Source organism: Aspergillus chevalieri, chromosome 8, assembly GCF_016861735.1.
Source record: "Aspergillus chevalieri M1 DNA, chromosome 8, nearly complete sequence".
Lineage (NCBI taxonomy): Eukaryota > Fungi > Ascomycota > Eurotiomycetes > Eurotiales > Aspergillaceae > Aspergillus > Aspergillus chevalieri.
The window spans coordinates 946,935-970,885 of record NC_057369.1 but is presented as its reverse complement, the minus strand read 5'-3'; the positions used below and the strand labels follow the sequence as shown (position 1 = coordinate 970,885).

Here is a 23,951-nt window from a genome sequence, read left to right as displayed (position 1 = left end):
TAATGGCTACCGCGGAGCATATCTGCCTTACGACTTTACGAATTACGACCGCGCTGGATGCTACATTTGATGGGGAAAACTTCACTGAAACGAGCTATTTCGTTGTCAAGCATGGGAGCAGAGACACCGTCCACAGCAGCGTGTTTCTGCTTGTCCCCCTCCTCCCTGGTTACCTACTAGTCGAGGCCGACTTGAATGGACATGGGCATCGCGTCAAGGAGTGGATATTAGGTGTTTTGAGACAATGGAAACGGATGATTTCTCGCCAATATGCTCACTCAAATTCTTATAAATTGAAGATCATCCTCGGCTGCTTTGCCAACGCGCATACGGAGTACAGGTCTACTCTATGCAATTGGCCATTGAAGCTAGCAGGTGTATAATTTCAACTATATATGGCATATAGCATACAGATACAGCTTACTTACAATTGATATAATTGATCTTTTGACCAGGGAAACAGAACACAAAACAAAAAGGGTAAAGAAAAAAAAGAAAAAGGCGTTATCTGATAAGAATCTGACCGCCCAATTCTGCCAAAGAGGGACATCTTACAATCAATGCCGAGGAGCACATCGAGAAGAAATACAGAGACATTGGCCATTTTATTCGTAGCTTCATACACCATGACTGCCAATACTGAAGACACTGCCCCGGAGGTATTAATCCCGAAGTTCGAAATCGAAACGCTCCTAAAACAAGGTCCGAACAACATCCCACCTTAACACAGGATAGCGAGCAGATTCCTAGCTAATACCGTCTACAGACCAAAATGGCCGCAGAATTGCGATGCTCGGCTCCATCGATGGCCAACAAGGTATCCTCATAGCCGAACGGACAGCCTTCGCAACCGAATCCCTCCAAGTCCTAAAAGCCTTCCACGCCGCAATCCAACGAGTCAACAACCTAGGCGACAACGACATCTACAGATGGTACCTTGCGTCTTCTGGCCCCGATACCCAAGGGCAGGACCAAAGCAATGCAAGCGACCTCAAACTGAATCTAATCTGGCCATGCACAGCGCAACACATCAAGAAATACTCTGACCAGATCCTCCGCATGGTAACCGAAACACCGGAAATCCACCGCAACCACATCCGCCCCTACATGCAAGCAAAGAAAGAAGGTGGGAGTCTGAACTGGGTATACAACATCCTCGAAGGCCGCACAGAGCAAGAAGATGTCATCTTCCGGGATCCCGGGCAACATGGCCAAGACGAGGGCTTCCTGATGCTGCCGGATCTCAACTGGGACCGAAAGAGTATGGGGTCGCTGCATCTGCTTGCGTTGGTTAATAGGAGGGATATCATGAGTTTGCGGGATTTATCGAAACGCCATCTTCCGTGGTTACGGTATGTGCGAAAACGGATTCTCGAGGAGACAGTTAGGATGTATCCAGAGTTAGAGGAGGATCAGTTGAAGCTTTATGTGCATTGTAAGTGACTCGTTATTTGGTCTACTGTGTCTGGAACTAGGCTGATTGATACTAGACCAACCAACTTATTATCACTTCCATATCCATGTTGTCAATGTGATGCTGGAAGCCGGTGCCACACAGGCTACTGGAAAGGCATTCGGGTTGGAGAATATCATCTCTCAGTTGGAGACCATGTCCGGTGATGAGTATGCGAGTATGGCAGATGCCAGTTTGTCTTATTTTGTCGGCGAGGCTAGCGAACTGTGGACGAGCATTTTCGGGCCACTTAAACAGGGACAGAAGCCTGCTATTGAAAACTAATTTTTGGTAGCTACAGTACGATAGCATGAACAATGATGTGACAAAGTACAGCTCATTGAACAGTAAGACACCGGGGGGGTTAAAGATAAAGAAGATACCTGCTTAGCGCAAAAAAGTAAAAATCCGAATTTTAGAACCGCCCCCATCAAATACTAAATACTTGGCTGGCTCCATCTATTCCGTTTCACCCTATTCTTCAAAAAATTTCTTCCCTCAATCTTAAGCCCACCATGAACGAGAAATCTACCAACAACAACAATGACACTCCCGTATCGGCTCAACAAACGCATACCAATGACGGCCCTGACATTCCTGCGCCTGGTTACCCAGAGCTTATCATGATGAAGATCGGGGTCGTCAAACACCCGTACCTGTATGCCCTCTTGTATGTCCCTTTCTCTAACTATACCACGTGGTTCAGACTGCTAATCCCGCACTTTGCAGGCACGGGATTATTATTCTTGCATCTCTCACTGTATGAGTATGTCTGTCGTCGATACTGTGATATGGATACAGATAGATGTCGTTCTCGCCGCAAGGACATTATATTTTGGATCTCGGGTTTTTTCATGGTTTTGGGGATTCGAGGAAAGTACCGAGAAGCCCTTACACGTGAGGCAGTAGCAGCTTGGGAAAAGGGGCGAGAAGAGAGAATAAAGCAAGTGGAAGAAGCATCGACCCCTGCTAATTGAATCGGAAAGAAGGGGAAGAAAAGATCTGGTGAACAACCCTAGAGAGACAGCCTCATTCTGTCATTTTGTGTAATGACTCGGGGCACATTGTAGAGGTGCCGACGAACTTGGATCTATCACGAACCCAAGTCTTGGCGGGTTCTGGGGTTATGGCAAGGTATCCCTCACATTCAGAAGAACATTTGTCGTATTTGCATTATATTATCAACAAAATAGCAAATTCCAGCTAAGCGACTCTTGCTGTACGGAGAACTCCGAGGCCAATTCATCTACCGTCTTCCTGATCGTCGCTGGTGGTCACCCACAATCCCGATCTTCACATGAAGCTGAACCATATCCCGATAAATGCCTAGGCTAATTCGCCGGATGAAGCGTTAGCTGCAAAAGTGGTCTCCAATAATGCCCAACCAGGAACAGGATAAGCTTTTGCCGGGCCTTTCAGCTGATGCTTGCAGGAACCACTCTCACATGCTCACATGCCGCATGCAGAAGGAATCACGGTAACATTGGAGGATGCTATAAAGCCATTCCCACCCATCATGTCTTTCTCAGTTTTAGGACATTATGGTCAGCATGCATCTCTTATCTCTGGTCATCATATCTTTTCTGGCTTTATGGAGTCGTGCGATTCCAATTGACGCACGAGGTGTGAACTAACCCCATTCTTGCTCTTTTCGCACATTGCTCACGCCCCTCTTAGATGTTCCAGTCAGCGAGTTGACGCAGTTCAACTTCTGGGTCGAGTATGCTGCAGCGTCATATTGTCATGACAACTATGTGGCTAAAACTGGTCACAAGCTGACCTGTTGGGCAGACAACTGCCCCCAGGTTGAAAAGGCTGATACAGAGATCCTGTTTGACTTCTCCAAGTAGGTCATTCATCTATAGTTACCTTGTCTGGATCCGGTCCTAATGTACAACCATAGTACTACAATCACTGACACCTCTGGCTTCGTCGCACTGGACACAACTAATGAGGCAATTGTCATCGCCTTCCGCGGTTCCTACTCAGTGCGCAACTGGGTATCTGATGCAACCTTCATCCACACTGACCCAGGCCTTTGCGACGGGTGCCTCGCGGAACTTGGATTCTGGAGTTCCTGGACCTTAGTCCGTGACTCCATCATGGAGACTCTGAACCACACCGTGTCCCAGAACCCTGACTACGAAGTGGTCGTGGTGGGCCACAGTCTGGGCGCTGCCGTGGCTACTCTTGCAGCCACTGATATCCGGGGCAAAGGACACCCCTCAGCCAAGTTATATGCATATGCGTCGCCGCGTGTGGCCAACTCAGCACTGGCCAAGTATATCACGGCGCAGGATGGCAACTATCGATTCTCACACATTGATGATCCAGTGCCCAAGCTTCCCTTGCTGGCGATGGGGTATGTCCATGTTAGCCCTGAGTATTATATCTCGTCTGCGACCAATGCTGCCGTTGGCACGGAGGATATTGAGGTGCTGGATGGGGAGGTCAACTTCCAGGGTAATACGGGGACGGGGCCACCATCACTTACTGCTTTTCCTGCGCACAACTGGTACTTTGAGAAGGTTGACGGGTGCAAGGGGCCTGGGTTGCCGCTTTAGGAGGGTTTCATAGAGTATAGAACACTGTCACATTACCTTTTGTAAAATATAGACTGCCTGATCACGGCTCTTTTGGGAGAAAAAAAAAAAAAAAAGTCAATTTGGGTCGATCGTTTCGAATGCTGCAAGACACTAGCGAATAAAAACCCCGTTGCCAATATCATTGGTCCCGTTCTTCTGTGTAAGAGGAATATTGAATGACATATTGCTCCGGCCATCCAGTGCCACCCCAAATACAGTTGTCCTTTATGGTTCAACGGTGAAGCCGGAAGCCAAAATGAATTCCATTACAACTATAACAGTATGACTATTGGGCTTTTTGTTTTCCTTTTTTATTTTCACATTCAACATGGTAAGATAGACAGAAATCCAGTTATTCTTCATTTCATATCGTCCAAATCACATCAACACAATATGCATTTCAATCCACCACATGACATAAGACATTAAAACATTAGCCAACCTCCCACTCCTACTTATTCATCAGGATCAATCAAATCGTCATGGGTGTAGCTATATTTGCCCGAGGTCGTACGTTCACTGGGCTCAGCGAGTTTGACGCCCGTCCCAGAAGACTGGCTACCCTCAAACTAAACGTGGGACGACAGTATTAGTACCTTTACCAGACGCAGCCAGACAGACAGAAAGCATTCTGGGTATACATACGTTATTCAAGCCCGAGAAGCCCGAGAATCCGCTTGCGCCATGCTGGCGAAGCCACTCGGCCTCATCCTCGGCCTCGTCCTGACGGGTGCCAATACCAAAATCATCAGAGAAATTCTGGGCCTGATAGGGGTCTTCGGCCTCCTTGGAGAGGCTGCCACTGTTATGCTGGGAAGTCATGACTGATAGTATTGATTTGTATGAAGTTTTGTTGAATAGCGGAGGGAAAGATTCGAATCCTTCCTTCCCTTATATAAGTTGTGTGTCTGAATTTCATCCGTTGGACAAAGTCATACAAACGTAGGCTGACATCAGAAGTGATCTTGTGAACCAGCGTTTATAAGAACGTATTCCCTTGCCATTGGAATAGATGGATGGTTGAGTTTCTAGATACATTAAGAGACTGGGACACTGCTTGGTTTCCATGGTTGAGTTAACTTTGCATAGCGGACTTACGCGCCACTTTAATGCACATACTTATCACTTGCGCAACTATTGACCACTAGTTTTCGAGCAAAAACAATTCATAGAATTGAATCATGCATTGATTTGGGGGTGATGCGTACACATAAAAGGGAGACACCATAGAGCAAATGAAGCGACCACAAGTCAAAATCAAAATTAGCTTTACGATTACAGTGAAACATCCATGTCGTTCTAAGTTATTTGATCATTATAAAGACGTAACCAACTCCTAACCGGCGCAACACTTTGTAGGTATGAGGTATGTACATGGAATAGCGCAAAGGTTTGCCATCATTGCCATCATGCAAAGAGAAGCTGGATCTGGACCTGTATCTTGTTGCATACCTATCCTCTTCAGAAGATAAGAGAATGGCCCAAGGACATGGTCTGGCCATTGTCGCCACGTTGGGGCCCTGTAAAGGTCGACTGTAACAACCAGCGTTTGAGACTGGCGAGTCTTTCCCTGACCCGGGTATCATTGTATCAAATTCAGTGAACATGGACTATCTGAAAGACCTTTAATCGAAGGAATCAGGCAATTTCTCGATGGTGTATTTTCCTCTTGCGACCTTCATAATCGGCACACCAGGAATCTTGCGGATGCGGCGAGTGAGTTCCTTATCGTTTGTCCCAACAGTATAGATACGGTGCTTAGATATCTATGATTCTTAGTTAGCGACTTTTCAAGATCGGACGAACCTGAGTAGTCACTCACCCTATCCACAATACAGTCATCTGCATATGTACCGCTGTGGTCACATTGAAGCCTTGTCCACCGGGGATCCTTGGCCACTCGCAATGCCAACCGGTACTTGGGACCAAGCTTTTCGAGTTCTGCAATGGTACAATCGGTAAAGCACGGGATACACTTTGCGTACAACCTAATGACGAAGCGCATCAGTATTTGATCCTATCATCCGTGGGCTGTAGGTATCACGCACAAGTCCATCATAGAAGGAAGCATATCCAATTTCGCCCGAATGGTGTGAGAAACAAAGTTGGTATCGACGAGCACATGATAAGGCGGTCCGAGAGCTGTGTTGGCAGCGAAGAACATGTTGGTTGGTGCTTGGGCGACTTGTCTTGTCGACTCTTCCTTCTTCTTTTCTTTAGGAACGGCGGCCGGAGGGTTCTTTAGGCGTTCGTCATGCTTCTTGATGGCGAGTTTCATCTGTAAGTTTGTAGGCGATTGTCAGTATATCCATCTTTTTCTTATCGTGCCATGCCATGGTTGACGTGCCTGCGCATATTTTCGGGTCTTCTTTTGAACACCCATGGTGAATATGTGTGTTGTACTGGTATGCGATAGATTCGGGCTTGTTGAATAGTCGTACTAATGTAGAAACCGTCTGTAAATGAAGTTATGAAGTGGAGATTGTCGTTCAAGCGCATCGAGACTGCAGATTCAGAGCGGAGAAATTATTTTTGGCGGCGTAATGTTTACCCGAGAATGGGCAATAGATATAGATACGCGCTATACCGTATGAGGTTAGCCTTATCGTTATCAAAATGATCATTCTGTCATGAGTTTGAACGCTATCCCCGCAGACCACCTATCTATCAAACAATCCATACATATTGTGCGCCCATAGAGTCTCGCCAAAACACCATCTTATTTTATAAAAATTGCTCGAGGACAAGAACTCACTCTCCAATCGCTCCTACATATGTGAACTCCATTCAATTGGCTGGGGCGCCAACACGTCCACAGGAACACCCCGATATTCCCGTCGGCACCATCAGAACAACCATAGCCCGCAAGCAGCTATGCGACAATAACGGGACAAGACCACGGTCAGACATGCCGCAAAAGTTGAATGAGGAGCATCGCAATCGGTTACGGGAGGTTTTGACTAGTAATCCGAAAGCCACGAATAAGAAGTCGCTTGAGACGATTGGGTATGCGGTGCAGAAACGGACTATGCAGCGTGTGGTTCAGGAGTTGAAGGTTGAGAAGAAGAAGGAGCAGAAAGGGCAGCAGAAGAAACCGGCTGAGTCTGAGTCGGCCCCAGCATCTCCATGTACATCTATACCTACAAGCGAGCCAGCGTCTATAAATCCAGTTCATACAAATGATCCAGCTCCTACAAGTGGTCCGGGGCCTACAGACAATCCAGCACCTGTAGTAGATCTGGTGACATGAAATTTTTCACATCAGAATTTGGGACGCGTTAAATGGTGTTATAGTGTATCAGAGCATTGATGAAAGGCTACATGAACTCTAATACAACTTGGATACCCCTGTATGGTCCTTGGGTTCTTTGTAATGAAAACAAGAAGTGTTAATCTGGATGCTCAGTATACCCTCAAATTGTCCAATAAAGTAATCTTTGTACAGACCAAGTAAATCCCCACATATGTGGAGAGATGGTGCTTTCCCACTTTCCCACCCGAGTGGGGAAATGTAAGCATACAAGGATGTTGATCACCCAACGAACGAGTATAACGATGATATCAATACGAGATAAATATCGTCGAAGATCCCTTGTATAGCCCCCAAATTGTTCTCGATTAGTGTATTCACATTGTCATTCTACACAGAATAAATGTACCATGGCCCAAGCAAACGATACCATTCCCATTCTAATCGTCGGCGGCGGCCCCTCAGGCCTGACCATGGGATACATGCTGTCCCAATTAGGAGGTATACTATATCCTTCTTCTACAACTTGCTAATCCCGTATAATCTGATGATTAAATCCATATAGTCTCATCCCTAATAATCGAGCGCTACCCAACCCGTCTCGATGTTCCAAAGGCCCACGCCCTCTCTCCACGCTCGCTAGAATTATGTCGCCAGTTCGGTTTGGATGTGAACGAAATACGGAAATTGGGGACTAGTCGAGAGAATGGATACTGGGTTAACTTTAATACGAATTTATCTGGGAAGTTAGTGGGGAGGTTGCCATATGAGAGGATGGATAAGGAGGTTTTGGATGCGACGCCTGCGGCATGTATAACGTCTGCTTGATAAAAGTTGGGGTCACTGCTGACTGGTTCTTGGGATGAATAGATGATCCACAATGTTACGCAGCCGATGTATGAGGATTATGTTATGGAGAGGGTTAGGGGAAGTGATTTTGTTGAGATTAGGAAGAACCATTCTTTTGTGGGGTTGCAGGATGTAGGTTATCTATCGCTTTTATAAGCCATGTTGGATTCTGACGCTTGTTAGTCTGGTGAATATGCTCTCACAACCGTCGAGGATCGAGGCACCCAGAGAGAATACACAGTCAAATCAAACTATGTGATTGCGTGCGACGGCGCGAAGAGTCCTGTTCGAAACTTCCTTGGAATAGGAAGTGAAGGAGAGGATTCTTGTGAGTTTGGGTCCTAACTGTAACGACATGCACTGATTCTGAGACAGACGAGTCCATGATGACAATCCATATCAATGCGGACCTACGGTCAGTCCTCAAGGATAGAGTGGGAATGTTGCACTGGGTGATGGATCCCGAGGTGTCCGGGTTTATCATTGGATATGATTTATCTGGAAATCAAGTGCTGATTTGCAACTTTGACGTGAGTGATCTGAGAGAATGGCTCGTAGCCGAGATTAACGATATCCAGGCCGAAAGGCATCCAGTCGAATCATGGAATGAAGATACCTGCAGGAGGATTGTTAATGCAGCCATCGGCGCAGAAATCCCTTACGACGTGATAAGTTACCGCCCATGGCTTATCAGCCGAAAAGTCGCTAAGCAGTATCGCAAGGGCCGGGTGTTTCTGTAAGTGCCTCTGCCCTACCATCTAATATCTTACTAACAGACACAAGAGCAGGCGATGCAGCCCACTCCTTCCCTCCCACTGGGGGCCTAGGCTTAAACTCCGGCATCGGTGACGTCCACAACCTAGCGTACAAATTGGTCGCCGTATACCGCGGATTTGCAGCAGACAGCTCGTTGAACAGCTACGAGTATGACCGAAGACAAGTGGCAGTGGTCAACTCCCAGCAGAGCCTAAAGAATGGGAAACAGATCTTCGGTCTGTTAAAGGCAATGGGAACCACAGACCCTGATGTGTCTAAGGCGCGTGAGAATCTATATCGGAATATCGAAGATCCTGAAACAATGACGAAGATTGAAGAGGGTATCGAAGGCCAAAGAGAGCACTTTGATAACTTGGGTCTTCATATCGGGTATGTTTATGGAGACAAAGAGGTCCCAAAGAATGCTTCGATATACGAACCCTCTTGCATCACGGGTGCCAGACTTCCTCATGCTTGGATCAAACCTCTGTCACCGGGACTCACCAAGCTACCAGAAATTGACTCTTCATACTTAGCAGAGTTATCCCCGGAAGAAGTGCAAGCCAAGCAATTCTCAACCCTGGACTTGTGTCCATTCGACACGTTCACTCTAATTGTCGATGAAGCGTCGGCTTCTCACTGGGAGAAACTTGTTCAGTATCTGCGACATTCGGAGCGGCTATCGTTCTCTCCAAAGATTCAAGTGGTCGTAGAAGGTCGAGACTTCATCGTTCAGCCGGGTATCAACGGTGAGAAATGGGTTGAGTTAATGGGATTAAGAAAAGGTCAGGCGACGTTAATTCGTCCGGACCAACACATTCTGGCATGCTTTGGCTTTGGCGAGGAAGCTCATTACGTCTTTCAGGCTTTGAGTAAATATTTCGAGTGGGATGGAATGGTGTAGATAGTAAGAGCATGTCATGTGAATTCTCGCCGAAATGGGAAACTCGGCTGCCCCGCAGCAACGTCACAGCTTCAGCTTCAACACGTTTTCCAACGTCCTACATATCCATTCACCTGAGAGAACTTTTTAGATTCTAAATTCTCCTCTTCAGCTTGTATTACTAAATCCAACATCTACGCGTCTACACACAATGACAGACCACTCCGACGCCCCAAATTCAAACAAGGCCTTCGTGCCTCTTGGTACATCCACCACTCTACCACCCATAAACTACAACAAACTAACGAACCTCAGAAAACAACCCTGAAGTAATGTCCCACCTAATCCACCAACTCGGCCTCCCCCAAACCTTCGGCTTCTCCGACGTCTTCTCCATCGACGAACCCGACCTCCTAGCCTTCGTCCCCCGTCCCTCCCACGCTCTCCTCCTCGTCTTCCCCGTCTCCCAAACCTACGAAGCCTCGCGCCTCTCCGAAGACTCGCCCCTCTCCGAATACACAGGCTCGGGACCGAATGAGCCAGTTATGTGGTTCAAGCAAACGATTCGGAATGCGTGCGGGTTGATCGGACTGCTACATGCGGTGTCGAACGGCGAGCCGAGACGGAATATTGTGAAGGGGTCCGATTTGGAGAAATTGTTAGCGGAGGCAGAGGCATTGGGGCCAGTTCAGAGGGCGGATTTGCTGTATGAGAGTAAAGCATTGGAGAGCGCTCATGCGGATGCAGCGAGGCTGGGGGATACGCAGGCGCCCGGTGCGGAGGATAGTGTCGATTTGCATTTTGTGGCGTTTGTGAAGGGGAGTGATGGGCGGTTATGGGAGTTGGACGGACGGCGGAAGGGACCGTTGGAGAGGGGGGTTTTGGAAGAGGATGAGGATGCGTTGAGTGAGAAGGCGTTGGACTTGGGGGTGAGGAGGTTTTTGAAAACGGAGGCGGCTGGGGGGAACCCGGATTTGAGGTTTAGTTTGGTTAGTTTAGGGCCTGTTTTTGATTGAGCTTGTTTCCGGAGGATGGTAGCAGCTTGATACCATGAGACATGAAAAGACCATTAGATTGCTCTACTCGGAAACCCACCACTTCTCGTCATTAAACTTAAGCACCTCATTCCCAACACTCCACCACCCAGCCGTCAAATTCCTCGCAAACACCTCCAACGCCTCATACCCCCAGTCCCCAAAGAACACCCTCTCGAGTACCTCCCTCAAATTCGGCTTCCTCGAATGAACATCCGGCACCGCCGCAATAACCCTCCTAACAATCTCCCCATCCCAATCCCCTCTCTCAAACCCATTCCTCCTCTTCCCAATAACAAGAACCTCATACGGCTTCCGCCAAAGCCCCTCAGCAGGCATAATCGGCTCCCCGCTCACAGTAGTCTTAACCCAAACCCATTCCTCGCAGATGGCAAGCCCTGCATCGTGAATAGCGTCGTAGGCTGCTTTCCGGGGTTTCTCTGCGTTGGTTATCCATATTGCCGCTATACATTCTTTACTTTGCGTTTCTTGCGTTTCTGTCTCTGGAGGACAGGATGGGCTGAGTAAATGCATCCGCAGGATAACACGAATGTATCGATAAAGATTGTCCATGTCGAAATACGCCTGTGTGTTGTAGTGACGGCTCCGGCGGACGGAACGGTTCGGCCATGGCGGGTCTAGGAGGATTAGGTTGAATTTGTAGGATTGGGAGAGACCTGGGATGAGGAATTGTGCTGGGTTGGGTTGGGAGGTTGATAGTGTGCAGAGAGAAAAGTTGGATAGTGCTGGGATGGTGAAGACGCGTGGCTTTGTTGGGGACTCTCCGGGGATGACTAGTAAGGCGACCTGCTGCGAGACGTTTTTGACAATTGCATTGGAAAACTCGGTCATGGACTCGAAGTGGTTCGTGCAGGTAGATGATAGGATCACGGGTGGTTGAGAGTCATCTGCTCCATGACCGTAGCCATAACCATGGTCATCATAGTCATCATGCACATCCTCACAAGATCTCTTCCGAGACTCTTCCCCAGCTTCAACAGTAACCCTCTCAAGACACCACTCCTGGTCATAGCATCCTCGAATTTCACTCAACCCACCCCTCACTAACGGCGTAATCAAATTTGCATGATATTCCCGCTCGACGAGGGGAATCCTTTCTAGAAGCCTTGCTCTTGCGGCATCTGTTTTGGGTTCTGGGGGTGAGAGGTATGGTTCTTTTAGTGGTGATGTGGATAGTAGATGTCTTTTTTTGGTAGATGTTGGTGGTTCTGGTTGTGATAATTGCAGTTGCTGTGTTCGGGAGAGTTCCTGAGATAGTGTGATGGAGGTGGGGATGTCAATGAGGAAAACGGTTTGTGATGCGTTTTCATAAAGGATTGAGGATTGCTTCATTACACATAGTTATGATTGTTGCGGATGGAGATGGGAGTGAGGAAAGATGCATTTTGATTGCGGCTACGGGAATTTTCAGTAGCACGTGTCTACTTGCTCTCACTCTACAGAACCTACAAGCTCCACATGAATTAAGGCAATGAGCCCAACTAACAAATTTATATTTAGTCATTTCACGCGCTGAACAAGAATAAACAAAAAAAAAAAAAGGCTCCAATATCCCCGAGCAGCAAGCAAGCAGTCGTCGCAATACTTTTCACACTGTATCGTTTCATCTTTTTCGCATCCTTTCCCGAGACGATCCAGCGTCGGTCAAAGGTCCTGAGACGGTCATTGAACACATGTCGCCAAACAATCCTCTTTATATTTCATAAGGGAGCAAAGAATAAAAGGAGTAGGAGAGAAGAAAATCCTTTATACATGAAAGTAGACTTGGATAAAGTCCTTGAAGGAGGTCATAGGTCCGGATTAACGCTGCGACATTTTAGCACTTGGACTCTAACCTAGGACATCTTGAAATGACTTACTCGTCCACGTCGTCCTCCAGCAGCCTGCTGGCCCTGTACCGGCTGAGGAGGGGAATAGAACTGCGGAGGATACTGGTACATTTGTGCGGAGCCGAGAACAGGGCTGAACTGCTGAGGGGCATAGGCCTGCTGGTTGAGCGAGTTCATCTGGGAAGGCGGCGGCTGCGTTTGCAGTGGGCGCATGTTATCCACAGAAGGGTATCCAAAGTTGGAGTTGCCCATTGGCGGGTAAATACCAGCGGGAGAAACGCCCCGAGACTGTGCGGCCAGGTAGGCTTGGTATTGCAACTGTTGCTGGGCCAGAGGAGCCATAGGGTCTTGACCAAAGCCACCACCATTAGGTGCACCAAGGCCGTTCAATGGGTTGACGCCACCGGCAGAGCCAAGGCTATTAAGCGTATAGGGGTCAAATGGTGGCTGTTGGTCAGTAGGTCTGGCGCCATCCAGGTTCTGAGCGAGCATAGGCGGGAACTGTCCATTAAACTGTCTGTCCATGCCCGGCTGAGGGAAGTTCGGGTTGGTTTGCCGAGAACCCGGACGGTGCTGTTGCTTCTCCGCGCCAGAGTTATCCCGGTGGTGGTCCCGCGAGCCTCCGCGGGAGGAAAGGCCAACCTCGTCCATCAGGCGCTTGTAGCCCTGACTTGGAGTGGCCTTCAACTTCGTCAAGACCTTAGACACGTTCTTAACAACCTCAGTACGCATCGACTCGTCAAAGAAAGGCGTAGTCAAGACCTTGAAGATCAAAGTGGCCCCAGACGTCTGGTCGCTCAGGATCCTTTCGAGAATTTCATCTCCGGGACTAAAGAACAAAGCCTTCAAGACTATCTCGCGTGCCTCAGGTTCGTTGCGCTGGTTTATGACCTTCAGAACAGTCAAGTACGCAACCTTGTGAGTGCAAAGGTGGACGAGGTGAGGCACAAGTCTGGGCGCGAGCACAGTGCGACGGCGAGGGAAAGTGCAGGTGTCCAAGAACCATGTAAGCAGCAGAGCGCCGTTAGCGTTGGTCGCAAGCTGCACGCTGTGGAGAGCAATAGCAGCCGCAAGCATGCGCTGCTGATCCTTGGTAGCGTGGTGGCTTTCAAGACAAGCACGCATGGCACGAGCACCGAACCGTCCCTGGGCAACCTCCCACATGCGGCTCAGCATGGTCTCGAAGATGAAATCATTGTAGGGAGCACCGAAGCGCAAGCAGCACTGGAGGACGTAGTTTCCGTACTGGTCCAAGAAGAGAGGAACAGTGTACGGACGGAGAGCCTCGACAATCATCTGCATCTGAGATGGAGTCTTGGTAACGTCGATGATCTTCTGTGCAGCCCAGGTACCATTCTTGTGAACACCAATCTCAGCAATATGGGGCGCAATAGGGCCCAGCATCCGCTCCTTTGTGGGCTCAGAGCAGTATTCGAAGAGTTTCTGGACGACCGTGTTACCCAGGTAGTCAGAAGACAATTCTGCGATTTCGGGAAGCATCGCATTAGCGGTGTCTTCGATCTCCTGGATGGAGCACGCTCCGTTGTCGATACGCTTGCGAATGTCCCGAAGACGGGGCGCGTCGAACATCCGGGTCTGGCTCGGTTCGGGGATAGTAGCGATCTCATCCTCGAAGGCCTGGAAGGCAATTGCTTTCTGAATACTAGCCGAGATGTTGACCGAATCCTCGTCAGTGGCACCGAATTCCTTGACAATCTGCGCCATCTCCGGCTGCAACTCAGGAAGGGGCGGGATCTGAGGAACGAGAAGCTCACTCCTGTCTCCATCACCAACAACATTCGACTTGAAGTTCGGATCAGGAGTAGGGGAGGACTGAATGCCATTAGCGCCCGGTGTGCCAGACGCAGAGGTTCCGGGAACCTTAGCGTAGCCAATCCGGACAGGACCTGCACCCGGGAAGATTTCCTTTCCGTTGAGCAATGACTTAGCCTGGACAGCACTCTCAATGCGCTCAAAGTTGACGAAGCCGCAGTTCTTGTGAGTCAACACACGGGTCGACTCAATCTTGCCATAGATGCCGAAGATAGCCTCCAGAGACGTGACAGTGGTGGAGACGGGGATGCTACCGATCCACAAGGCGCGCGTCGGGCCATCCTGGTTGTTCTCATCCGCCGTTTCAGCAGTTGGCCTGACAGCCAAGTTTGCGCCATTGCCTCCAGCGAGCTGCATCATCTGCACCGCTTCGGTCAGTTCATCATATTCACCGTGCTCTGGAATGTGCAGGTCAGCGGCGCTGAAGCTATTGTCAAGTCGCGAAGGCGTGGCAAGGTAGTTGCGGATAGAAGATCGCTGGGGTGGGGTCTCCAAGATACCAGCGGTCCTGGCACGAGGCCGGTTGACAGCCTGACCAGCAGCATGGTTGGCAAAGGCTTGAACGGCAAGGTTGTGCTGGTGGATTTGGGCCTGGGTGGCAGCCAACTGAGCAGCCGTGGCTGCTGCAGAAGGGGTCGCAGTGCCCGACGGAGCCTGCGAATAGCGGTTCTCATATTCGAGATCCTCGTCGTCTGCGTATTTCTCCTTGGCATTTACCGAGTATGATCTAAAACGGTTGTTATTCTTCATCATAGCTAATTCAGCCAGCATAGGAGGTAATGCAGACGCCTGCTGCTGCTGTTGTTGCTGCTGCTGCTGCTGTTGCTGGAGTAGCACATCAACAGACGGTCGTACAAGAGTGGCCCGTGCTTGTTGTGGCGTTTCTGCGAGTCCCAGGTAATCCAGCGTTTTTACATCGGTGTCTGCGAGTCCATCCCGTGAGAAGGATGACTGACTGGGCGAAGCTGGTCCCTCCGAGGACCGGATGCTCGCGAGAGTACTAGCCCGCTCGCGTCCGGTGGACCAGTTGGTCGAAAACAACGAAGGGCCGAATGGGCTAGAGCCCCCCAAGTAGTTTGATCTCTGAGGCATTGAGCCAGCTCGCAGGCGAGAAACACCACCTGTGCCGCTTCCACCAGTAGCCGGAGCAGGATTCGCACCAGTGTCGATTCCGGACACCCCGGCAGGGCGGAAGGGACTCGTCGAGGGCGTAGGTCGAGAGCTTTGAGAGATGGACGGCTGGGCGTTCAGATCACTAAGGAGGCTACCGACGGGCGAAAACCGCGAAGGGACAGTGCCAGCTCGAGCTCTCCGAGAAGTGCTATGGAGACTGCCACTCGAAGCTGGGATCAGGTCGGGGAACCCATCTTGACTCGGAGACTCGGGAATATTTTCACGCAGCGGTGTGGAGTGGCCACTGGTTGGCGGGCCCCAAATGTTGGGGGAAATGCCTTCCTCGGCCTGAATTTCTCGTGCTCTACATTATAAGAAAACCCAGTATCAGAAGGAGTGTTCTTTCACCACACAAGTTTGCTTCCTCATGGGGTAAAGAAAAACCTACCGCTTGGAGTACAGCCGAGTGCCGAGATCATGAGAAGGGGATCCAGCCCCTAACCGCGCACTTCCGATTGACCCCGCCGCGTTGTTTAGACCATTTGAGGGTCCAAACGGCGACTTGACCGCGGCGGACGAAGACAGATCACTGGGAGAGCTGCGACCTGACATCGACTGAGTGGTTGGTATGTAGTTGAGGTTCATATGACCGTCGGGTCGTGAAACGGGCAACATTATCAATTATATCCTTGTCTGCCTCAGTCCAGGCAGAATCTCTATATTCCCAATCTATGATATTCCTTGCGAGAAGGTGATAATGATGGAGCGGAAAAAGGTGTTCACGCTGTTATATCGGGGAGGGCGGGGTCGTCGAGTTGTTGAACCAGAACGGATACGTAAGCTCGATTGAAATAGAGAATAAAAATATAAGAGAATCAATATAAATGATTCAAACGAAGGGTGATCCGTCCAAAATGCATAAATGACCGTCAACGTGTAGCGATGACAGCTTGGTTGGTTGACTGTCGAAAGACGAGAAGCCCACAGACCACCAGGTATAATTAAGATTTCGGGATTGGAGAAGGTCTAACACACTAAGCCGCTGAGAAAACGCTCGAAAAGACCGTCAAGGCACGGAAAACGTGTCGAATCAAGACGAGAAGAATTCGAGCGAGAGGAGGGGGCTCGAGTCAAAAAAAAAAAAAAAAGGATTGAGGTGGCTGGAAGCGAATATTGCGCGGCCAGACAGGCAAAAACGAAGAACAAAAGTGATCAATATGGAGAAGAATGATTAAATCAAGAAGAGAACAACAAGGGATGAGATATAAAATAGAGAAAGAGAAAAAGGAACAAGATGGAGAGAGAGGGAGGGAGAGGAAGAGGGAGAGATGCGAGAAGAGAAGAACAGCTGTGAGGTTTGGAAGAGGGAAAAAGATGTGCGCGAGTTCGATCGAAGGTTGGTTGCTGCGGGCGGTGCTGGAGTCTCCCCGGGGTTCCGGCAAAGCTCAGCGTGCCCGGTTCATCCAAGATTATTTATTGTGAACTGTTCATTGCTGGGGGTTGTTATGTCCTTATATTTCAATGTTGATGTTCCTGAATTCTTGTTGTTCTGTCTTCCCGATCTCGCTTCAACCAGGACTCCAGGACTTGTCTCAACATCATGCACCGACACTTTTGCAATTGATTCACCAAGTCTTGGACTAAGTACAACGATTGACAAACTAACGGTCTGCCCAATGTGTTCCGGCAATGATCATCAGATACTACAAAGGAATGGCGTAGCAGTATGGAGTATGGAGTACTCAGTTCACCCAGACTCCTGGTACTCGCAATGCACCCGATTCCCTACTCGACTGAAATCCGCCTATGCGGAAGCTTGGCAGAGACTCGAACCTCAAATTGATCTGATCTCTTTTGAATCTCTGTCCATACAAGCCTGTGTGAGGGTAACGGAGTACAAGCACAGTACAGAGTACAGCAACGCCACTGCGTTCCTGGCTCAAATGCGTCTCCTGTCACGCCGGATCCGTTCCATTGGTTTGCCTTGCTATCCGTCTTGAGCTGAAACGCACCAGCGCCCCGCATTCCGGAAGTTTGTCAAGCTCGATGGTACTCTGTAGAATGAGGAGATTGAGGCCGGAAATGAGCTGACAGAGGCAGTCATGTAAGGGACCTGTCCGTTGTATGTTTGAAGATGAGCAAGGGATCGGTCACATTGTACTAGTAGTAGTGCCTCGGATGTGGTAATTCTACTCGGTGCTCTATCTCTTGTCCAGAGAAGTAGCATTCTACGGAGTACCCAGCACTGGGAACTCCTGATTGGATTGTAGACAGACACCAGACAATGGCCGAAATCTTACATGTTTACGGGCTGAAGCACGTGGTATTTCACTCCCAACCACAGCTGCAGCTGCGCAAGGTACACACCCTGGGGTACTCCGTGCTATAGGTGGCCAACAACAGCCACTTCAACCGCATACTATGCGTACTTGAATTTCGTCAATTCCCTGTAAGAGGTGGATAGAGTTGATAGACAATTCTCAATCATGGAATTCTCCCAAAGGCATGCATAAACCCATTGTCAGCGCCATCCATGACTCCGTAGATTTCAATCTGTGCCTTGCAGCCTCAGGCTACAATATGCGTAAGCACCGCCACTTGTTCTGCCGGCTATTCTGTCACCGCCTTTATCTTTTGCTGGATGTTTGATTCAAGGCGTTGGATCAGATACTCGTTGCATTTCGTCGATTATTTTTGATCCATTGATTGCTTAGTTGTTGATGCACTTAATTTATGAGGATATTTTAATGCTGGAAAACGCGTGAAATTGAATGTTTATTTGTTTGAACGCCTGATTCCCCACGCCGTAACTCCTCGCAGTCCGACAAAACCGCATCGATTCTCTGATACACCACGATCGTACATACAACATGGCAGAAGATAGCGTCACCCAGTCCGCTTCAGATACGGAGAGAGTGGAATCTCTCATCCAAGGCCGCGCAAAACGAAGCACCGCAGGGCGACACATGTCCGCCCTTCTCAACGCCGAAGCCGACGATGATCTAGCCCTCCTATTCGAAGAAGTCGAAGACGACAACGAATTCTACGAAGATGTAGACCCCGATGCCGGCGAAGATGACGACGTACTTGAATCCTCCTCCGATGACGAAGACCAGGGGCCCAACGCCCAAGACGAGGATTTTGAAGGAGAGAAGGAACTACAAAAGGAGGCCAAGGCGGAGAAGAAGCGAAAGAAACAGCAGGAGACTTTCAATCTGCAAACACTGCGGAAAAGAGTCAAGATTGATCCTGCTGCTGTGCAGTCGCAGACGGAACCCGCTCCTCGGCCGAAGAAGAAATCGGAGCGGATTTCGTGGATCCCTACGGTTGAAGATGGGCCTACGCGGTCGTCGTCGCGTCGTCAGACTATGCAGAATAAGGAGGTTACTCATGCGCGGTTGAAAGATAGCGAAGAGAAGCGTGTTCGGTTGATCGCTACGATGGAGGAAGCGGCTAAGAGGAAGGCAAGATTTAAGCCAAAGGAGATGACACAGGCCGAGCGGTTGGCTGAAGCAGAGCGCGTGGAAAAACAGAACAGCAAGAGTCTGAACCGGTGGGAGGAGATGGAGAAGAGAAAGGCGGATGAAAGACTTGCGAAGATTGAAGCTCTTCAGAACCGGCGTCTTGAAGGGCCTGTTATATCCTACTGGAGTGGTTTGGCTACGTGGGTTAATGGCCGCCTGACGCGCGTTGGAAACGTGGATGTTATACAAAAGCAAAAACAGGATAAGGAAGAGAAAGCGAAGAAGAGCAAGAAGGCCGTTGAGAAGGATGATAAGAACGGGCATGGAATGAAGCCTTTGCCAATGACAGAAGTCGAGATTTCCACGTCGGGACTTGCCCCTGTGCCCGCTCCCGCAAATGCGCAGGGGCCGGTATCTGGCGAAGGCAATGCTTCGAAGCAAGATCAGGCCCCACCAAATGAGCAAGGTGATCTTAGCACGATTCAAGCTCAGACTCAGACTCAAACAAACGGCCAGGCAAACGGAGAAAGTGGCGATAAGACCCAGGAAGAGTCGGCACTGACAGTGATGGAGGGGCCTACAGATAATCCCGCCGCTCAACCATCTACAGAAGCAAGTAATAATGTTCCAGATAACGGTAACCCGGCCAATGGAGTTTCGGATCAGAAACCAGTAACAGGCACTGAGCCACCACCTGCAAAAGATATCCCTAAAGGATCAACTGATAATGCAACAGAAGCACCTAAAGGAGATCCAATGGACATCGATCAAAAACCAGAAGAATCGGAAAAGGAACCCGGTCCAGAGACAACACAACCGTCAGAAGCATCGAAGGCTGTACCCGCGGGGCAAGTGGAGGAGATCAAGCCAGATGCTACCCCTCAAGAGGCACCACTATCTGCACCAGCTCAGGCAACACCTCAGATAGGGACTTCTGCACCGGCGGTTGCTGCGGCACCAGCCGAGATCACATCGGCTGAAGGCGTGCCGATGCCAACACCACAGGAACAACTGGCTCCTGAATTTCACATGGATCAACAGCAGCCCGTGGCAGCAGATGAGGGGGGATCAGGGTCGGGGATCCCGGCGCCACCGCCGACGATAGAGCAGACGGGAAGGACCCTTACCATTCTGGAAAATTTCGACGATAAGACGGCATACAGTCGGGAGTTTAATATCTATTTCAATGCGAAGAAACCGCCTAGACTTGCCAGTGAGTTTCCTTTAATTGTAATTCGTTGAAGTGGCCAAGTTAACAAAACAGAAATCTCGTCGTCACTGTGCGTGATTACGTCTCTGCCATCACGATATCGCGATCCAGAGACATCCCTCCCATTTGCCAATGCATATGCACACAAGGAGATCCGCAACACGGTCGACCAGCGGTATGCCTGGAGTCCAATGCTGGGCTGCTATGTTGGACCGGTGGGGGTAGCAGCGCGGGGCGTCCCGGAGCGATTTCTGGGATCGTCTCAGACCGATGCTGAGGGGCTGTCGAATTAAGGGGCCGTGCTGCAAGCGGGTTGTTCTACTGGTGGTCTGCAAGAAGGTCGATAACCTGATAACCTTGGAAGAAATATACGGTGTACGATATGGAAGATAGTTTGTAGTTTAGATACCCATTTTTTTTTTTTTTTGTTTTTTCTGCCATGTGTTATCCATAGCAAACACCATTCACCTTGGAGGATGTGCAGGCGAAAAAAATTCTTCAATGATTATGCAGATTGACCTAATCGCTCCCATCGCATATTGGTCTACTTACCTCATAAATTACTCCATTGCTCACGGCAATGATAAAAATAATCACAATCACAGCAGTAAATGACGACGAGCGTCGCGTCGCGTTGCATTATCACTACTCTCTATCCAAGTCTGGTTCCGGCAGAGGCCTGATCCATCCAGGCCAGCTTCAACGAGTAAAGTTTTCCGGAAGAGACGGAAATCCCTCCACAAAGGCAAAAAAAAAATAATAATTAAAACAGGATAATAATGAATTCAACGCTGCCAATGGGATTCGTAAGGCGGGGGGACGGACGGTACTTTTATGTGGAAACATGCCATGATGTTATTCATTACTTGATTGAGATGTATCCTGAAACAGTAATAAATAGAAAAGGCTGTACTCTGTACTTCTTACAGTTAAAGCTGATCGAGAGCCAAGGGCAATAATAATAACACGGGAATTAATACAGATTATCTAGATTTCCTACAGGATCTAGTAGAGGTGACAACAAGTGATGGATAGTGATAGGTAGGGCTACACATGTCTCGATCATTGGCGGTGGTCAGTCTATCTGACGTGCGTCTTTCTGGGGATGGTGTGGGTGACTCTTCTAGACTCGGGCCCCGTGGAGCATTGACCGGAGATGGTCTTTTGATCTCAGCACTAAGGAAGTGAGGATGCCCGATGACCTGCAGATGGTCAACGATCTAGATTATTATCTAATTATTATTGAATTAAATTCAAAGTATAAAGTCTCTTCTCCCTCTTTTTTGCCTCTTGTCGCCTCTCCGTCTTCACTTTGGTCTCATCTGTCAACTAAATATAGAAGTGGAGGTGAGTCTAGACAGGTCACGTGTTGCCATTGCGTGTTGCCCGCGATGCTGCCTCAGGCCGTGACTGCCGGTCTAGAACGGCAGTTGACGTGCTTTACTTACCCTATGGTCTACGCATACAAATGCTGACAGTCATGCTTTCTTCATTAGCTGATCTCCCCGGGTACTCTTTCTTTCTGACTTCTTCGACTACTACTACTACTACTACTTCTCTTCTTTATTCTCTTCATTCTCCCCGCACTACAACACTCGTTTATTATCCTTAAAACGTTCCACATTCTGAGCGATTTTCTAGACCTGTCAGCTGCTCTACGTTAATCCCTCAACTGCCCTTGCATACGGATTTTGGCAGGGAAATCAACGACCGAAAAGAACAGAATAGAATAAAGACAGGGAACAAAGAACCGGAGTAAGAGAAACCACAAACGGTATGCAGCTTATCTCTCCCCATTCAGAATCCGCTTATCAGGTGCCACGGACGGTTTCTAACCGGAATTGTAACAGTCCGCTACTCCGTATTCGCCGGTCTCAGTCGAGCTTATCAGTTTCTCGCCTCCCTCTCGAGTACATATTCACGCTGCATTATCATACATACATACATTCCATATTTGCCTCTGCATAGGAGCGACCTCAACCGCGCGTGCTCTTGTTCAACCTCGGGGTGTTTCTCCATTGGCTGCTCGGCTTTCCAGAACCTGATTCTCATTCTTTTTTTTTTATTGCGTCTTTTCATTTTTCTTCGTTTTCGACCAGTACGACGGTCTGAAACGTCGTTGCCCTTTTTTCGTTCAACCCGGGAAATCTCTCATACTGTGCTGCAGCTTCCCTATCGGCGCTTCGACCAAGGTCCACTCCATTCCGATAGACCACTAGGAGACCGGCCCTCGCAAGGTACTATCAAGTCAATCATCCATACCAGATCGTCAATAGTTCCATCTCGTGAATGAGACAAGTCTCACCGCCATCCATGACTCAAAGCACCGCTCACACCCTCCATCCCTCTCCCTTCTCCTCCTCTCATCATCATCAACACCGCCGCACTCCGTCTAATGGTTCCAAGTTGAGAGCTGTCCGGCCCGCTCTACATCGTCGAGGCACAACTAATTACTCTATACACAAGCTGGGTTCCGGTCAGGCAAAGCAGTCAGTCAGTGTCGACGACGATTGCGAGACGGAAATGGCGGCCAGCTTCCTCAATTTCTGGTATGTCCAAGAACCATAAACCCGGTTCAGTCATCTGCGGGTTCCCTATCTATAGATAACCTTGCATCGACGCGTCCATTGTTCCTCAAGGCTGACTCGTTCCGCAGTGCCATGTGCGAGAGACAGATTACTGTACCGGACAATTCTCTTCTGTACTGTAGTGAACGGTATGCTATAAAAACCTGGAAAAATTCCCCTGGACTTCTACTAAACTCTCATAGCTGCCGCCGCAAAGACTCTTGCAAACCATTGTCGGCTTCTTGCCCCTCTACTGCCTCCATGCCTCTCTCTACCTCGCCTCCGACCTCTCCTCCCATGTCACCGCGGGCCATCGTGGCTCCCATGACACCCACCCGCAGACCCAGTGCTGGCATCCGGATACCTGGCGAACACCACGATGCCAAGACAGATCTTGACCCAACCGAATGGAAGCCGGTAATACCAATGGGCTCTCTGCCCAATGGTCTCAGCACCTTGGCGACGTCCGAAGCTTGGCACTATTTGTCTCAGTTTCACGATGAGCCCATGACGCCCATGCGCCGACCTCGTGCTATCCACCGCACCTCGACGACCAGCTTGTCCGCGTTGAGTGCACCGAGTGCGTCCGGAATCACTCTGCCGGCTTTGACCAGCACCCCATCCACGGTCGCCTCGTCCTTTAGCAGCAACGCGTCAGACGCTCCGGGGCTGTTACACGAGCCCATTCATAATCGCCCGTTACCACCTCGTCATAGTAGCTCCAATGTTGCCAAGGGTGTGCAACTTGTGGTACCCCACGTGAAAACTTCGGCTGAGGATGTCACGGCGCCTGACATGTCGGATCACGGGTCTATCTTCCCTGCTAGCAGTTCAATCTGGAATGGATCCGACAAGACTCTGACCAGAGCTTGATTTTCTTTTGTTACACTACCTTTATTTGTTTCACGAGCAGGATGGGTACATGGATAAGGATGATGAGGATATCACGATTGACAGATGACTTATTGGGCATTATTTTCTTTCTTTTTTGATTCCCAGCGATTCATGGATAGATTTTTAATCGGACAACGGACAATTGCATAGGTAGATATGTACAATTACCAGTCTTTACTGAGCTTTACCTTTCCACTAACACCAAAATTC

At 49.2% G+C, this 23,951-nt stretch overlaps 13 protein-coding genes across 13 annotated transcripts; 9 read left to right on the top strand and 4 right to left on the bottom strand.

The window, feature by feature from the left end:
• Nucleotides 1-2: 2 nt before the first annotated feature.
• ACHE_80325A (uncharacterized protein) lies at nt 3-383 on the top strand (the record flags this gene model as incomplete). Its single annotated transcript, XM_043283683.1, has 1 exon — nt 3-383. One exon carries the CDS (start codon nt 3-5, stop codon nt 381-383), a length of 381 nt encoding a protein of 126 aa, XP_043140938.1.
• A 243-nt stretch (nt 384-626) lies between these two features.
• ACHE_80324A (putative mRNA decapping hydrolase) lies at nt 627-1,738 on the top strand (the record flags this gene model as incomplete). The annotated part of the gene is made up of 3 exons (XM_043283682.1): nt 627-702; nt 767-1,435; nt 1,491-1,738. The coding sequence occupies 3 exons, from the start codon at nt 627-629 to the stop codon at nt 1,736-1,738; spliced, it is 993 nt and encodes a 330-aa protein (XP_043140937.1).
• A 230-nt stretch (nt 1,739-1,968) lies between these two features.
• ACHE_80323A (uncharacterized protein) lies at nt 1,969-2,219 on the top strand (the record flags this gene model as incomplete). The annotated part of the gene is made up of 2 exons (XM_043283681.1): nt 1,969-2,123; nt 2,183-2,219. 2 exons carry the CDS (start codon nt 1,969-1,971, stop codon nt 2,217-2,219), a joined length of 192 nt encoding a protein of 63 aa, XP_043140936.1.
• Nucleotides 2,220-2,994: 775 nt separating this feature from the next.
• On the top strand, nt 2,995-4,017 carry ACHE_80322A (lipase family protein; the record flags this gene model as incomplete). Its single annotated transcript, XM_043283680.1, has 3 exons — nt 2,995-3,076; nt 3,131-3,299; nt 3,357-4,017. 3 exons carry the CDS (start codon nt 2,995-2,997, stop codon nt 4,015-4,017), a joined length of 912 nt encoding a protein of 303 aa, XP_043140935.1.
• A 476-nt stretch (nt 4,018-4,493) lies between these two features.
• Nucleotides 4,494-4,860, bottom strand: ACHE_80321S (uncharacterized protein; the record flags this gene model as incomplete). The annotated part of the gene is made up of 2 exons (XM_043283679.1): nt 4,494-4,607; nt 4,684-4,860. 2 exons carry the CDS (start codon nt 4,858-4,860, stop codon nt 4,494-4,496), a joined length of 291 nt encoding a protein of 96 aa, XP_043140934.1.
• Nucleotides 4,861-5,663: 803 nt separating this feature from the next.
• ACHE_80320S (rRNA-processing FCF1 family protein) lies at nt 5,664-6,421 on the bottom strand (the record flags this gene model as incomplete). Its single annotated transcript, XM_043283678.1, has 4 exons — nt 5,664-5,804; nt 5,861-6,026; nt 6,087-6,316; nt 6,386-6,421. The coding sequence occupies 4 exons, from the start codon at nt 6,419-6,421 to the stop codon at nt 5,664-5,666; spliced, it is 573 nt and encodes a 190-aa protein (XP_043140933.1).
• A 525-nt stretch (nt 6,422-6,946) lies between these two features.
• ACHE_80319A (uncharacterized protein) lies at nt 6,947-7,288 on the top strand (the record flags this gene model as incomplete). Its single annotated transcript, XM_043283677.1, has 1 exon — nt 6,947-7,288. The coding sequence occupies one exon, from the start codon at nt 6,947-6,949 to the stop codon at nt 7,286-7,288; it is 342 nt and encodes a 113-aa protein (XP_043140932.1).
• A 410-nt stretch (nt 7,289-7,698) lies between these two features.
• On the top strand, nt 7,699-9,797 carry ACHE_80318A (uncharacterized protein; the record flags this gene model as incomplete). Its single annotated transcript, XM_043283676.1, has 6 exons — nt 7,699-7,789; nt 7,854-8,095; nt 8,159-8,269; nt 8,321-8,465; nt 8,513-8,873; nt 8,921-9,797. The coding sequence occupies 6 exons, from the start codon at nt 7,699-7,701 to the stop codon at nt 9,795-9,797; spliced, it is 1,827 nt and encodes a 608-aa protein (XP_043140931.1).
• A 311-nt stretch (nt 9,798-10,108) lies between these two features.
• ACHE_80317A (ubiquitin carboxyl-terminal hydrolase) lies at nt 10,109-10,792 on the top strand (the record flags this gene model as incomplete). The annotated part of the gene is made up of 1 exon (XM_043283674.1): nt 10,109-10,792. One exon carries the CDS (start codon nt 10,109-10,111, stop codon nt 10,790-10,792), a length of 684 nt encoding a protein of 227 aa, XP_043140930.1.
• A 63-nt stretch (nt 10,793-10,855) lies between these two features.
• Nucleotides 10,856-12,163, bottom strand: ACHE_80316S (MT-A70 family; the record flags this gene model as incomplete). Its single annotated transcript, XM_043283673.1, has 1 exon — nt 10,856-12,163. The coding sequence occupies one exon, from the start codon at nt 12,161-12,163 to the stop codon at nt 10,856-10,858; it is 1,308 nt and encodes a 435-aa protein (XP_043140929.1).
• A 468-nt stretch (nt 12,164-12,631) lies between these two features.
• ACHE_80315S (putative RNA binding protein Jsn1) lies at nt 12,632-16,281 on the bottom strand (the record flags this gene model as incomplete). The annotated part of the gene is made up of 3 exons (XM_043283672.1): nt 12,632-12,637; nt 12,691-15,970; nt 16,055-16,281. 3 exons carry the CDS (start codon nt 16,279-16,281, stop codon nt 12,632-12,634), a joined length of 3,513 nt encoding a protein of 1,170 aa, XP_043140928.1.
• Nucleotides 16,282-18,476: 2,195 nt separating this feature from the next.
• ACHE_80314A (putative signal transducer) lies at nt 18,477-20,573 on the top strand (the record flags this gene model as incomplete). The annotated part of the gene is made up of 2 exons (XM_043283671.1): nt 18,477-20,283; nt 20,335-20,573. 2 exons carry the CDS (start codon nt 18,477-18,479, stop codon nt 20,571-20,573), a joined length of 2,046 nt encoding a protein of 681 aa, XP_043140927.1.
• Nucleotides 20,574-22,569: 1,996 nt separating this feature from the next.
• Nucleotides 22,570-23,720, top strand: ACHE_80313A (uncharacterized protein; the record flags this gene model as incomplete). The annotated part of the gene is made up of 3 exons (XM_043283670.1): nt 22,570-22,829; nt 22,937-22,996; nt 23,051-23,720. 3 exons carry the CDS (start codon nt 22,570-22,572, stop codon nt 23,718-23,720), a joined length of 990 nt encoding a protein of 329 aa, XP_043140926.1.
• Nucleotides 23,721-23,951: the final 231 nt, after the last annotated feature.